This window comes from Manacus candei, unplaced genomic scaffold (genome assembly GCF_025592945.1).
Source record: "Manacus candei isolate 608988 ecotype Guabito, Panama unplaced genomic scaffold, ASM2559294v1 h1tg000018l, whole genome shotgun sequence".
NCBI classification, from domain to species: Eukaryota; Metazoa; Chordata; class Aves; order Passeriformes; family Pipridae; genus Manacus; species Manacus candei.
In genome coordinates, this window is record NW_026138066.1 from 16,130,640 (window position 1) to 16,146,463 (window position 15,824).

The 15,824-nt window shown below is 39.2% G+C and overlaps 1 protein-coding gene across 2 annotated transcripts in view; it reads left to right on the forward strand.

The window, feature by feature from the left end:
- The window catches only part of IPO8 (importin 8), a 48,792-nt gene extending 34,299 nt beyond the window's left edge, over positions 1-14,493 (forward strand). For both annotated transcript variants that reach the window (XM_051784529.1, XM_051784531.1), the window contains 4 exons: positions 4,495-4,700; positions 6,130-6,366; positions 6,998-7,114; positions 7,815-14,493. In XM_051784529.1, coding sequence (XP_051640489.1) covers positions 4,495-4,700; positions 6,130-6,366; positions 6,998-7,114; positions 7,815-7,912 — 658 coding nt within the window. In that variant the 3' untranslated portion in view covers positions 7,913-14,493. The remainder of the gene's footprint in view (positions 1-4,494; positions 4,701-6,129; positions 6,367-6,997; positions 7,115-7,814) is intronic.
- The last annotated feature ends 1,331 nt before the right edge of the window (positions 14,494-15,824 follow it).

A 15,824-nucleotide genomic window follows, 5' to 3' on the forward strand; every position in this document is an offset into this window, starting at 1 on the left:
GCAGCCTGTATCTTAACAGAAATACATGTTATCCATGAGAAGGGTTACCTGAGTGACAAAGAAGGCATAAAGGACCCAATGGTACTTCATTTCTTTTGGAGTGTCAATAACTGAAAAATGGCACCTTTAAGTTACTTCCCGCACCTTGTCATAATTTTATTTTTAATTGCTAAATTATTTTTATATGTACCAGCTTTAGAAAAGAGCAAGATATTTTAGGATTTCCAACAATTTTTACCTTTTTTATGGTTAAAACAAAGTTCTTGAGATTCATCTCTGTGCTGTCAATTTTTTCTACTACATATCAAATGTTGAATGCAAACAGAGACAGTAGGAAAGAAGGCATTCCCTACAGATGGTAAAATTGTCATTCTTTTTTTTAAAGAAATAAAAAATGAAAGAGATTTATAGCCTGAAACAGTTCATCCTTGAGCATTCAGTGAAAAACTAGCCTAGATTCAGAAGGCAAAAATGCTGTGGCTCTGACTAGGATCGAATCTCAAGGAGTCCTGTGAGTTAAAGCTTAACTTTTGGTTCTTCTGTGTTGCTTTTCAGAAAGCATTGGCTACTGCAGCTACCTTTCAACTAAACTCTTATTTGAAGCTGAGACATAAGTTGACAAAGCCTATGAAAATGAAACACATGATCATGATGCCAGATTCTTCTCAGACTCTGCACTTGAGTGGCAGCAGCAGATTTAAAATCTCTCTTTGATCTACTCCTACCAGCAGTGAAATAATTATCTATAATATTGCTTAAATCTAGAAGTCGCTCTTCCTTCAGTGCTGTCTCCTCAGTATGTGGCTTCCAGGTGTATGGCTTTTGCTGTAGTACTGCTTGTGAGGCACTGTGCTGTGCTGTAAGGGACTTCCTCCCTTTCCCTCAGGACAGCACTGCTTCTAGAAGATCATTTGGTTTTACAAGAGTATTAGGGGTCATCATCTGAACAGGAGCCAGATATTCAGAGGCCTAACTGAACAGGAAAAGACAGAAACACAAACAAAATCTGACTTTGTTAAAACCCTTTCTCCGGTTGTGTGCCTGTAACGCCCATATGTCACAGGATATTTATTTATTTCAAAATGTTTTCTACAATAACTTCAAACTGAAAGGCCATTTGTAGAAACATTTGTTCCTTACTTTCCTTGCTTTCTTCCTTTTCCCTGACAGCTGAAGTTTGGGTGAGACATCTGCACAACTTATGCTTACTTTCATACTAAAAATTCTTCTCCGTTAACTAGGGTGAAAGGACTTGCTTCAAAAAAAACCTCAATAAGTGATTTTTTTTTTTTTTTTTTTTAGAAGCTGAATAGGGGTATTTGTTTGATAAAAGTTAAAGCAGAAATCCTAGTTTTCTCAGAGTTGTGTATAAAGTCCCAGTCTCATTTGGTGCCAACTTTGCAATTAGAAGGAAATGAGTAATTATTTGCAGTTTGTCCAGGAGCTGTATTGATTGTAATAGGAAAGAACACAGCAAACCAGTAAAGGAAAGGCTTAGTGATGTTTCTTTGAAATACTTTCAGCTTGGTTTAAAATACAAAAGATTCTTAAAGCTTTTTATCCTGTATTGGAAGGAAGTGTATTAGCAAGAAGAGGTCCTGCAGATTAGGAAGACCACACACAGCTTGTTAGAAATAGACTTGACTTGGAGTCATGTGCTGTGTGTTGTGTGTTTAACACTCCAGGCTGGATACACCATTGAGGAATAAGCAGAGCCTGTGATTGTTAGGGAGGACTGTTGTGTGCTGCTGAGCAAATAGGTACAGATCTCGAAGCACGAATCACTAAGGAGAATCATATCCAGGCTCCCTCGAGCACATGGAAGGGTGCTGAAATAATGAGCCTTTTGAAAGCAAATGAGTGGTCTTGAAACCATTTCTTACCATTACAAAAACATGTAACTGACATAAAACTCTGTTTTGCTTGTTCAGTCCTGTGGGTACTTAATACAGCTGGGGCATAGTAGAATGCTGAACTTGAGGCAAGACAGATGCTTTTCCTGCTGTTTGTCTCTGCTGGCAGGTGAAAGAAACAAGTCTCCTTCTGGCTCAGGTTCACTAAAGATGGCTTGACGCCTGGATTTCTGCTGTCCTGCTGGGCCTTCTAATAACATGCATATTCTGGAGACATGTGTGTTCGTTCTTAAAACTCTGTTTAGAAGCTTTAAAATGGAGCATGACAAATACGCTGGCGATTGTGGTCATTTGTGCTGTTTCCCAATGATGACTCCCTTTCAGACTGCAGTGCTTCGTTTGGTGTCCCAAAAAGATAATTTAGTATGAAGCTAAGCCATTAATTACTAAGATTTTTTTTACATTTTACTGTTTTGCACTTTGCAACTGATGTTGTACAACAGTAGCTTTTTCAAATCTGTGATAAAAGGTGGTGTCACTGGCTACTCTGGCGCATGTGACTGAAATTGCTTCATTGTACGTTTGGGTCTTGAAGGAATTTCACGGCTTCCCCGTGTCAGAGATTCAGGATAGAAGTCTTGTGCATAGATTACAGAACTTTGGTCACACTTGAATGACAGTGCTGGCAGAGAGAGGAGGTAGAAAAAGTTCTTTCCTTTGTACTTGCACTAAGGACAACTCTCCCAAAAATGCTATGCTTCATTCATAGGTAGCGTTATCTTTAGATTGGTTTTTGGTCTTCAAAGTGCCAGCATGAGAGCAAAGGGCAATGAGCTTTTTTCCAACATACAGGAGTAGGTAACTTCAGCTGAGAGAAGTAAGGGATTCAGGTTTGGTTTGTTTTTTTTTTTCACCAAGCAGACCCTGTTCCTCTGTCTCAGTTTCCTTGGTTGGTTTGTATGCCATCTTTTGTGTCCCATTCCATCTGAAAAGAAAGTACTGCAGTTAGCAGTGATGGAAGGACTCTCTTTACCTACTTGCACTTTGGTTGCATTTTTCAACACGTGCAATGAAGCAGCCAAGCCCAGTGTGACAAAGCGTGCCATTTGACATGCTTGTTGATATTGTTTTTCTTGGAAGGTCTTCTGTGATCATAATGTTCCACATGGTCATATGTAATTTATTTTTGTTGTCAACTACTCTTGAGAATGAATCACTTAAGTAAACTCTAACAGGACTAACAATGTGGGAGGTACAGTGAAATCCCTCCAGATTTCTAGGCTTGTTTAAGCATAACTAAAGTTTAGAAAGCTGTAATACAGGATCACTTGTGTTGCTTTAAGCATATAATAGTTCAGTAGCATGTTACATAGAAACTTTGATAATGAAATTGTAAGCACTTAAAAAATTGTATTTCTGTAGCAGTTTTTGAAGTGGTGGATTGAGCTGGTTGTTCCCCTGTTAGCTTTATTGCAGTCTCTGTTGCCCATCTGATGAGTTTCTCCTTTCTCAAGTTGTATTCTCTTCATTCCAAAGTAAAACTGATTCAGTAATGGAAGTATCTACCAAGAGTGTAGAGGATGGCCATCTTCTGCCACCTGGAGGTTTGCTTGGTTTCTGTAGGTCTTGCTGGCACTACTTGTCCTGTGGAAGGCTTGCACAGAAGCTGTCAGCATCAAATTGAATAGTTCAAACAAAACAAGCTCCTCTCAAGCCCCCAGTTACAGAATACTGTACTTTTAGCTCAGAGTTGAATACGACTGATGTTTCCAGTAAAGGAGAACCAAAGGGTATCTGCAGAGGCAGTTACAGGCTTTTTCTGTCTTGTTTGCAGAAACTTCTGTTTCTGGAAGTGTAAATCAATTCTTATGTTTAAAAGCATGGGCTCTTAGCTAGTTTCCTGACTCCGGTCACATAAAAATTTTTCTGCTGCTAATTTAATGATTTTCTTTCCCTTCAATTATCTATAGTTTGTTTGTTTTACTGGAGATCTACTCATTTGCAAGTTCCTAGTTTGGGTATACTGCCAGTTATTCTTGATAGGGTGGAATTATTTCCCTGCTTTCACCAGCGTTAGCTATGTGTTTTAAGTTAGCATCAGAAATTGGATGTGTAATACAACAATTCTGATGGACTTTTAATAAGTGTGTTTAAATTCAGCTAGCCCTGGGGCTCTCCATAAATGCACCCTGCGATTCAGTGCATTCCTGCTTATCATTACTCTTCATTAGTAGTCTTTTTGCCATTTTCAGTCCCTGCAATAGTACTGCTGTCTAAGCCAAGGCAAATTAATTTTCCATCCTATTTAATTATGATAATCTGTATCAAATGCTTTATTAAAGACAAGATAGTCTACATAATTATTAAACAGTATTTATTTAGCATTACAAATTTTGCATTTGGTAATCAGAAACAGTTGCTTCAGGAATTTGACCAGTGCTTGAAAGGTGTTTAATTGTTATTGGACAAGTACTTTCCAGTGGGGAACTTGTTTCAGAAGAAAGGAAATAGTTTGTTTAAGAGCTTTGAAAATAGACTTTGAACATAGCCTCACATGTCTAGCACCAGGATTTTAATGCTCTCTAAATATGCTTGCATTAAAAATCTGGTTTTTTTTTCTAACAAGTCTGTGTTGTTTCAGACTCCACGACAGAAAGATGTGTATAATAGGACTGAGCATCCTAATGGAATTGCAGAACCGACCACCTGCAGTGGATGCTGTGGCTGCCCAGATTGTTCCTTCAATCCTCCTCCTCTTCTTGGGCTTAAAACAAGTTTGCGCCTCACGAGAACTCACAGAGCAGGAGGATCATGCTAAAGATGAAAAACACGTTGCAGAAGATAATGGTAAAATCTCCCCTTTTCACATTGTGGATTTTGTCTGGATTTAATTTAAAGGGGGTAAGAAATTGCAGTTTGTATTTAAGACTCATTAGTCTACTGAAAATAGCTCAGCTTACTGGGTGCATGAAAGGTCATCTCAGGAATTGATTTTTCATACCAAAATGTTTTGAAAACGTTTCAAAGTATGACAGCTAACATTTTGTGAAAGGTTAGTACTGGTTTAAGAGTAACTTGCAAGTCCACTCTTCCAGGTTATAATTATGCCCTGTCTTCTCACATTGGCAGCAGGAGTTTGCCAGGACTCCACTGGTTATATTCTTACTCCCTGGAAAGAAGCTGTTCCTAGTACCCAACTATTCGAAAACCATATTTGGTTGAATTTCAAAGGAAATCCTAGCAACACTTCTTTGTCCAAATGGAAAGTCGTTTGCAACACGGTGTTAGGGGCCTGTCTACTCAAGCTGAGTTTCCTTGAGTAGACAGGCCCCTAACTGCCAGAAAAGAAAAAACACCAAAGAATGTCTTACAGAGGGAATTGTGGGGAGGGAATCATACACAGCATTGCAGGCAAATCTGTTTGACATGGAATAGTAGATAGATGGTTTGAGGCTTGAAAATTAGATTGGATGTGAGCAGATTATGTAATCCACTGAAATTTCACACATGATTGTTCTGTAGTGGAATCACAGAATTCTTTTCAATGTATAGGAATACAGTATGGAAGAAGCACAGTGATTTTCAAATCTCTATCCTGTGATTTAGTCCCTGCTTGCTGCATATGTAGTCATCTTTATTCTTTCTAAACTGTTAACAGAGGAAGAGCTGAAGGTTTGGAATTGGAGGGGGAATTTTTCCATCTTGATTATAATTCAGAAATACTTTTCCTTAAGAAAGAAATAGCATTTAGAATCTCATGTTGTAGTTACATTTAAATCAGGGTGTAATAGTTTCTAAGTGGAATAGAAGGTAAAGCAAAACAAGAGGTGCTGGTTTAAGTTTGTTCAAATAAGGGAGCACTCTGAAGAAGAGCAGGCAGACAGTTGGTCTACAGCTGGTTTACTCATGGTTTTGTGTCTATTTGTGAGGTCTCTGTAATTTAAAAAGCACAGTGATGGACCACTTCATTGAAAACATTTCCTCAACATTTTTGGATCCTATAGTTGCACAGTGACTGCATAAATGAAAGAAGAAGAAAGGTGGCAGTTTCACATTTCTCAGGTCTGCATAGAAACAAAAGTTTAACTGATCTGGAATATAGGAAACATTTTAACAGCTTCATTTTTCCAGGGCTTTTAAGATTTTGGAGGAAGGGTGTTAACAGAGTTCCCTTTCCAGTCAAAACCTAGCTTTATTAATTGGTTTTGATTCTTAAGTCATTGTTTCCTTACAGTTTTTAGACTTTGTTTTACAAAATGTATCAATGCTTTTCCAGAAGAGATATCGAGTGATGAGGATGAGACAAATGAAGTGAGCCAGGCGATGCAAGACAACCATGGTGGAGGAGGAGGTGGTGGTGGTGGAGGTGGAGAGGAAGAGGATGAAGATGATGATGATGATGATGACTGGGATGAAGATGCATTGGAAGAGACTGCTCTTGAAGGGTTCAGCACACCTCTTGACCTTGAAAATGGTGTTGATGAATACCAGTTTTTTACACAAGCACTTCTAAGTAAGTGTTTTCTGGTTGGCAGGATGATATAACGTGATGAAATCATTTGGAGATGTTTATGGCCACCACCGCGAAAAACCCTTTTCTTTGTTACGAGAAATAATTTAGATAACTGAAAATGGAAAATGTGATCTTGCTTTCTGATGTCAGTCCTAAGATTTTTTTGGCTTACTAGTGCTGGAAAAACAAATGGTAGCAAATACATCCAGAGGTTAACTCTCTGCGTGTTCCCCTTCAGAACTTTTCGATCACAGCCTAATTAAGTGGGCCTTGGTCACTAGAGCACTCCTGTATATAGAAATATTTGTCACCTTCTAGATGTTAAAATCATAATGGAGAAATTATGCTGTTGCTTTCAGTTTTCATATGAGTTTTATGTTAGAGTATTCAACTCACATAACCATGTGGCCATTATTCATGAACAAACTTTCTGTTTCAGAAAGGAGAGGATGTATTAAGTTCCCCCAAAATGGATTGGCTCTGTTAGATTGAGGATTCTGTGCTAAGAAAACTGGCAGGAATACTGAGCCTATTTTGCAGTGCAGATTCTGTTTTAAAACCAACCAGAAATTCCATGTGTTTCATTTTGTTGCACCTGACAATCACTTTTCATCCATCCCTGTTCTGACAGCGGTGCAGAGCCGGGATGCAGCCTGGTACCATTCGCTGACGGCGCCGCTGAGTGAGGATCAGAAGAAGCAGCTGCAGGAAATTTATACATTAGCAGAACACCGGCGAACTGCTGCAGGTGAGTCACTTCTCTGGGGCCATTTTATCTGTTGCAGGGATCTTGGAACTGCATCTGATCTGTAACAACAAAGAGAATAGGCCTCTGTGCTAATTAACATTTTCTAGGAAGCGTGAGTAGGATATTATGCTTACATTACTGCTTACCTGGAAGTGTGTGTTATTCAGAGAGTACTGTTTTTTATACTGTTACTTCTAATTAATTGCCTTCTCATGCTGCTGTTTGAACAGGGTATGAACTAGTTTTGCACAATCTGACATTTGAAATGAAGAGCACGTTAAGGTGATATCTAACTGTCAGCCAGGCATTTGATGAAGATTGCTGTCGATTATAATGTGTTTAACAGTTTTGTAACTTTTTAACTGCTAACATTGCTGTCAGTGTGAGGTTTTAGATGTGTAGAAAGCTTGCATCATGGAAAATAAATTCAGATTTAATCAAAAGGAATGCAGAACAGTGTAACACAGACTGATTCTGTAGAGGATTAATTTCTCAGCTCGGTTGTAGAGGTGTGCACATTTACGCATTTAGAGGAAATCTGAGTGTAATTTATTCCTGTCACTGCATTTAGGGAATGAAATTTGGACTCAACTGAGAGTTTTTTTCCACAACTTCGCATTCTTAGCTGAGCTGTATTGTCTTTGGCAAAGGTGTTCTCTATAGACTATTTTTCATATTCTTTTTCTTGTTTGAATTCTAGAGACAAAGACAATAGAACAACAAAGTGGATACGCATTTGACAACAAAGGACTGATCACAGCATTTAACTTTGCTGGAAGTACTCCCAGTGGCAACTGAAGGATCAGCTACAAAGGTCAAGGGGAATGGTCTCATCATTACATTTTCTTGAAATCATCGTGACTTCTGGGTGATAGGGGAGGGTAATTTAATGCTGCTGAAGGTTTTCTGGAAATTAGCAGTGTGCTTCCCCCACCAGAATGCTCTTTCTAACCAGCTACTGTAATGTACAAATTTTTGTGGTGTTTTTATAATTTGATGGACTGAAAGGAAATGTTTGTCCTCAAGGAACCCGAATGACTGGGAGGGGCCAGGCTGCATCTAATTGAGTTGCACTTCTCAGGTTTTTGCTGTGCAGAATTGATAGATTCATATGGATAACAGTGCCTTCTGTTGTACATGGATTGCCTGAACAAATGGATTTTGGAGTGCATTATAATTTTTTAAGTGTAAGGACATTTCTCGATACACTGTAAGCCTTGGTTCCATGTTTTCCAGTCACCTACTTTTTATGCTCGGTTTAATTGTTCGTTGGTTGCACACACATTGCTGGATTCAGAATATTGCAGCATCTTCTCTATTTGGTGCAGACCAAATGTGCAGAGGGAGTTGCAAAGCATTCACTGGTTAAGTGGAAGGGTTGTAACAAAATTGCAGATTTTCCCTTGATGCAGGAGTCTTAAAGTATTTCTCTTAGCCATGAGTTCAGCTGGCTGGAGTTATGATGGCAGGCCTGGCAGGTGGCTGCCCTAAATCTACATCCATGTCACCTCCTGGCTGGACAAGTGGTGTGGCTCTCACATGTAGATGTTCTACATGACAGCTTCTTATTTCCACTATTATTGATGAATATTGGATTTTACTTTGGATTCTATAAACCTCTTTTATGATTTTATTCATTCATTACCATTCCAGTGGTATTACGATGTGGTACAAAATATTTGCAATATTTTATTTATTTTGATAGAAGAAACACTTCAGACTTAAGCTTCAAACTTAATTCTTACTGCTGCACTTCTGTGATTGTATTTCTGGTCTGCATTCCAGATGGCTGTTCTTGTCCCATGCTGAAATTTCTTCATCTGACAGATTTTTTTCCCATATTTCAGAGACTGCTTCCACCAGTGGAGGTTTAGATTAGATATTAGAAAAAAATTTCTTCTCTGAAGAAATGTCTGTGATCAGACATTGGAACAGGCTGCCCAGGGAAGTGTTGGAATCAACATCCCTGGAAGTGTTTAAACAACATGTGGATGTAGCACTTAGCAACATGGTAGCAGTGAACACGGCAGTGCTGGGTTGACAGTTGTACTTGATGATCTTAGAGGTCTTTTCCAACCTAAACAATTCTATATAACAAGGTGTTTGTGGATAAGTTCATTTAGTGAGAAAGTGATAGCAGTACTAATTTGAATAGGTGCCCCTCTTTTAGATCTATTGGGATCGAGGTGGCGTAGCAAAAATCAGTAGGGGTGCATTAGAATGTGAAGTTTGGATGGGATATAAAATGTTTCGACCAGATTTTGTTTCTATGTGTTAATTTCTTTATGACTTAGAAATATTTACCAGGCAAATTTAAACACATACTGATAATCGACTTCTTTATAGCAATGTCCCAAATGAAAAGTTAAAGTTCTTTCCATACCCCATCAAATTTTTCACAACTACAGTAAATGTAACCCTGGGCAGTGCTGAAGCTTTCATTTTTATGTCAGAGTAATTCTGGTGGAGTCTGAGCACTCTATGCCTTGGCTTCTGGAAAAGACGAAGTGTCTTTGCCTGTTCCTTCTGGAATTTTCCTAGCCTGGCAGCTGTGGGGCAGAAGGTCCCCACTGCTTTCCTTTTTTCTGCTCCTTTGTGTCAGACTCAGATACTTTTTCTGCTGCTGCTTCCTTATTTTTGTTTTTTTTCACCACATAGCAGCTGCAGAGTAAAGTTGGCCTGGTTCATGTAGGTTTTTCACTGGTGCTATTCAATTAATAGCAACAGTGAAAATTTCTCACTTTTAGTCCTGTTGTAAATATGGAAAACTGTGAGAATTCCAGGGTTTGTATTTCCAAAGGGGAACAGTCTGCTAAGCTGCATTGGACAGACTCTTTCAGCTCAAGCAACAGAGGGCCAAGATTTCCTTTATTTTGAATGTCAGGCTATAAAAATTAGAGGTTATTTTTGCTAATTTAGGCCCAGGCTGCATGGTCTGAGACAATAAGTAGGAAAGCATTACATCCAGTGTGTTGGGGAGTTTCTCAGAAACCACAGAAGTTTTGAAATCCTTAAAAAATTTGATGGTTTTTGGAAGTTAAGGGCATTGACGACTTTTCTCTTACCTGTCAGTTGAAGTTAAGTATTAGGCAGGAAAACTATTTAAGCCCTTTGTTATTTTATTAAAAGAAACAAGATTTTTGAGTTGGCTTTTTTCCAAAGCCTGTTTGCCTTCTCTACACTGGCATACAGAGTAGAAGAGGGATTTATTTTTCTTCTGCTAATGAGGTTGCTTGCACAGTCGCAGGCTAATATTTAGGAGTTAATGTGTTCAAGGAAAAATCTGCTTTTGCATAGCATCATCTTCGTGTCACTCGGCTGAACTATGGCTGCTCCCTAGTTCTGCTTCTTGTGTACTTTTCAAATCAACTGCCAAGAAAATTTCATCCAGATGTTTCTTACAAGGGGTTTAATCAGCAGCATGGAGTCGGGAATCTTTGTTGTCTCTTTTGCAGTGGGGGCAGAGATGTCTGAGGGGATGGCATGTAAAAAGGTTAAATGCCCTTCCCTTCCCAGGAGATTCATGAGCAAATGTTTCTGCTGGCAAAAGCAAATGTTAATTATTTTATTCCTTTTTTTGAAAAGGGTTTTCATCCAAAAAGATTTATTGGGCTCTAGCCTCCACTTTAACATATGGTTCTCTTTTAACATGATAAATATCCGTTTGTACATGATCATAAATAGGTAATGGATTTTAGGGGTTTCTTTCTGAGCAATGTCCAGCTTTGTACTACATTAAAGGGAGAGTTACACGAATGTGCATTACTGTCTCACTTTCAAGCCAAGGTAATCATGGAATATCAGATACCAGCATTGCCAATCAAGCATGATGTATTTGCCATTGAAAGTACAGAGAATCATGAATGTATTGTAAAATAAAACAAAGGCTGTGATAACTGGTGACCTACGTTGCCCCGAGCCCGTATTCCCAAAGTATGAAGGTGACTCGTGTGGGCACCATGGTGGCTTTACATAGGAAATTAGCATTAAATGGGTGATAATCATAGCAAATGTTAACTAACAAAAGCTGCTTTTTCAGATAAAATTAACTGATCCTGGATATTGAATTGCATATGCTGTTTTGTCACTCTTGAAAGGAAAATAAGAATCACCACATGTTTTGACTGCTTCTTTTTGCACTCTCTTTCAACATTGAAGTACTTGGCTTGCTTTCATTACAAAGCAGAATCTTTAATCACAAAGCTTCGGGAAGAGTGCAGAAATATCAAGCTGAGAAAAAAGCTGAAAAATTCCAAACCTCAACAATCCCCCAAAACCCACATGTGCACACTCTGACTGAAATAAATATGCTTTGGGACTGTAAGTCAAAATATGTAAAGAATGTAGCACAAAATGATATTGTGAGATTCTTTGCTTTATGGGAAAAAAGCTGCCCATGGGGTATCAGAGAGACATGAAATGAACTGCTTTAGGACATGCCCTTTGCCTGTGAAGTCGTGGCAGTTTGTGACTCTGGATTTCATCATACATTGAAGAGGAGAGATGGTAGGACAATAGAGGATTTTTTTTTTCTTACTACAGAGCAAGAGTCTGAATTGAGACTTTTGTGGGCTGAAGGAATTGTGAACAACCTGAGTGATTAACTGTCTTTCGATTCCAGAATACTTTTCAGTCTTTTTCTTCCCTCCTTTCCTCCTGTTTGCTAACCACAATGTTATGGGATATTTCAGGGAGTATTCAAAATACCTGGAAAGATAAACCCTAAACAATTTTTATAAAATCTGTTGTTCTTGAAGCAATGCGACCTATCAATTACATTTCTATATATAGAACGAAGTCTCTCATTTGGCGTATGCAGATGACACAGAACTACAAAACCCCCTCACTTGTGCTTGTGGTTTGGGTGGGTGTGGAGAGGATGAACCTCTCTGTGATTTACTTCTTAATATGGGTCCTTTGAAATTCCCACACCTTAGACTGAAATTTTCTCAAAGGATAGGCAAAAATGCACTGTGTAATGTAGCACCCAGTCCTTGTCTGAGATGTGCCGTAGTCAGTCTTGATAATGTTTGATGGTCTGGTGGTCAGTTCCTCAAGGATCAACATCTCTGATTGAGGACATTCTTCAAGTCCAAGAGACTATGTTTGCAGGTGTACAGGAAATCATTTTTCCCTCACTGAAGCAAAGCCTACAGCAGGTGTGGCTATGAACTTCTTGATATTATGGGTGAAAGTAGCACCCTCTTCTCTCGGGTGTCAAATCTTGCCAGGCAACTATTCCAGATACCAGAAAGTCTTAGTATAAAACTAGGTTGTATGAGCAGGCCAAGCTGCTTGCTTTTGACATCTCTTGCACTGCTACTGCTTTTGTAAAGCCAATCAAGCAAAACCAGTGTAAAATGAAGGAGAACTAAAGCAGTGCTTGGGCACTAGACAGGTAGAAACATTCCTGGCCTGTGGATCTAATCCCAATACTTACTGCAGATACACTCAGATACTTTTCAAATACAACATGCAACATCTGTATGGATGTCAGTACCCTGACTGACAGCCATTAATGAGAGGTGAAGACTCTAATACAATTTTTCTCCGGCAGAAATCAGCTGCATCCCTTTAAAAAGTCTGGGAACTACTTGTCCTGGCTGATCACTATAGGAAACACTCAGTGAGTTTACAGTCTTTCTTAGAGATTATCAGCATACATCCTACTAAAGGGCTACTGAAAGTACCCCATGGCTAGGGAGCTGGTTGATTCCTTGACTAAAAGAGTTTTGGGGAACACCAATTTGGAGAGGATCTACAGGCACGTGTAATTGTGATGAATGTGGAAAGAATCCATTTAAATATAGGTGATGTGTTTATGTGATCTCAGATCTGCAGTGTTCCCAGTGTTGCCTAGATCTTCTAGAGGAGTGTCCAAGAAGTTGGTCTCATGCTGTTCTCTGGGAAGAGAATGTGCTTGAGCAGCCCCAGATTTGGTGAGATGCTTTGAACTTGGGATCAGAAAGCGATTCTAGTCCGGATTTTTTCCCCTCTTCCACTGTTTTTATGAAACCAATCAAACAAATCCAGTGTAAAATGAAGAACTAAAGCAGTGCTTGGGCCATAGACAGGTAGAAACTTTCCTGGCCTATGGATCTGATCCCAGTGCTCACTGCAGAAGTGCCTGTGAGTTTTGCGATTGGCTCTAATGGAGCCAGGCTTCTACCCAAGCAGTTTGCTGGGTCCTAGTGTTTGGATCACTGCTTATACCTTTGACTGGTAGTTGTCCATATAAAAAAATTAGGTGAAAATGGTATATTAAGTCTGAGATTGCTTTTTATAGGCTGTATAGAGGTTCACAATTTGAAGTGCTTGGCTCTGTGTGTGGTGGGGTAGGAGATAACCTTTCAGATGCACTGATTTCTCCAATGTGAATACAACAGTGTCAGCTCCACGATTCACCTGAGAGAGTGTTGGTCAGGGGCTGCCTGCTGGACCATCTGGGATTATGTTACAGGAAGTGAGATGCAAAACCTGAAAAAATTACTTGATACTTAAAGCTGTTCATCAACAAAAATGAGTGTTTTCTTGAAAATGAGATTTTAATGTTATTCTCAGGTATATTTTAATTTTCGTGTTTCATGCCCTTATGCAAAAATGCAAAATTATTACATGACGTGGAGGTCTATTGATTTTTTTTCACAGGGACTGTTTACTATTGACAGTGTTCATCCAAGAATTGTTCCTCATTTTTAGGTATTTTCAACATGTTTGTTATTGAAGTTGCACATACCCATCTCTCACCACTTCTCATGCACAGAGATATTGCAAATGAACTTAACAAAAGGAAAACCAGTGCTTTGAAAAGAGAAGACTATGCATAAGCAGGTTATTTTTAGAAAACAGAAGAACTATGGCCTCTGAAGAAAATACAAAACAATAAATATTTATATGGAGATGCATGAGCTAAAGAAATTAATATAAGACAATATAAGCAAGACACATTCTTTGATCACAGCTGTAGTGTTTATTTTTCCTTGCCAAACAATGTGTGACACTTGCTTTTGGTTGCATGTGCGGTTGGTATTACGCTTAATGTAAATCACATGGAATGTTTTGGGGCTCAGAAAGAGACCAAAGAGGCCATGCAGATTTCTTTCGATAATAAAAGCAAAGATATGAGCCCATGCCTGCAGTGACTAGAGGGAGCCTGCTATGTGCTACATTAGCAGATTGAATTGCAGGATCATCACCTTTGTAAGAAGCCTGAAATACTAAACTGTGGGTTGGCTTTGAGGGCAAGAATTGGCAAATGCAAAGCATGCACTGATGACAAGAAGAACCTCTTCCTAGCCTAAAGAATTCTGTACAGTGTTCTCTTAAGCTGTGCTGAATTTGCTTTAAAAATAGTAATAAATCTTATTGCTTAGGTCGAATGTTACATCTGTTGTGCATTTATCTGGGAGGAATAACATTTCTTTAAAAAATGTAACATGCCACCTTCCAAGGAGCCAAATGTCCTTTTATAGCCTCTCTTCATACAGCCATAAAACCTATTTGCAAGAACACCCGGGAATTAATTTTAAACAAATGTGTGTGTTATGCAGAGTTAATATGTGCATTTGTGTAGCAGTGTTTTTGTTAATCTCTGACTTGTGAAGGCAACTGTTCATGTACACCCATTGCCTGTGAAAGAACATAGCTGATGTTTGCAGAACACTCAAATACAATTCTCAAAATACCAAACTAGTGAAGGTAGTCATCTTGCAGTCCTGAGAGAGGGGGGATTGCACCAGAGTTTGGGCCAGTCTTCTGTGCGTGGAATTCGTAAAGAAGATACTTTTACCAAGACTCCACAGGACAAGAGGGGAATCCAGCTGGAACTGCAAGCCTGGTGTCTGTATCAGTGGAGCGTTTCCCTGATGGTGAGTTGCTGAAGTAGCCTGTTTGCTAAATAGCACTGATTGATGATACTTACCCTTTTCTGCATGGGCCACTTCTGCGAATCCTCCACAGTCTCTCCAAAAGCAGTGGTTAGCTGTCCATGTTTTTTAACTCAGGAGGCTGAATCAGTGTGGTTTGCCCAAAGCCGTAGCAATGGGTTGCAGTTGGCATGAGAAATTAAAATTTTGGCTCTCTGTAAGTGCCTGGGAGCTTTGCTATTGGCTCTGATGGAGCTAAGATTTTACCCAAGCAATTTGCTAAGTCCTAGTATGGATCATTGCTAATACCTTCCAGAGAACCTCTGCCAGAACATACTTAATTTATGAAATTGCTTAGTAACAGTGAGTTCCTCTATTGAGCTGCAATTTTAATCTGTCTAGCAGTGACATGGTTTAATTGTATTTTGTGTGGGTTGCTTGGTGTGACGAGCTCTCCTGTAGAAAAAGTGGTTCTCAGCTGGGTGATGAATGACATCCCAATTGCTAATTCCTCTTGAGGCTTTGAGGTGAACCTGATGCCTTGGAAGCAGAACTCCAGGTGACCCACTGTATCATCTGTACCATGTATCAGGGTGTTGGGAAACCCCTCTGCAGGTATTAATGAACATGCTGATTTGGTTCTGAAGTTGTGATTGCCACTTTTAACGGGCTCTAAAGAGTAAATGGGTAAAAAATGGCGGCTCCTATGCCACCTCCTGCCCTCTGACAGTGTTCATCTTTCAGCTAGAATCACATTCTTAACCTGAATTCTAACTCCCAATCTCTTAAAATGGTGGTTTGTTTCATTCAGTCCCCAGCAAGGGTGAAATATGATCAGTGTTTGC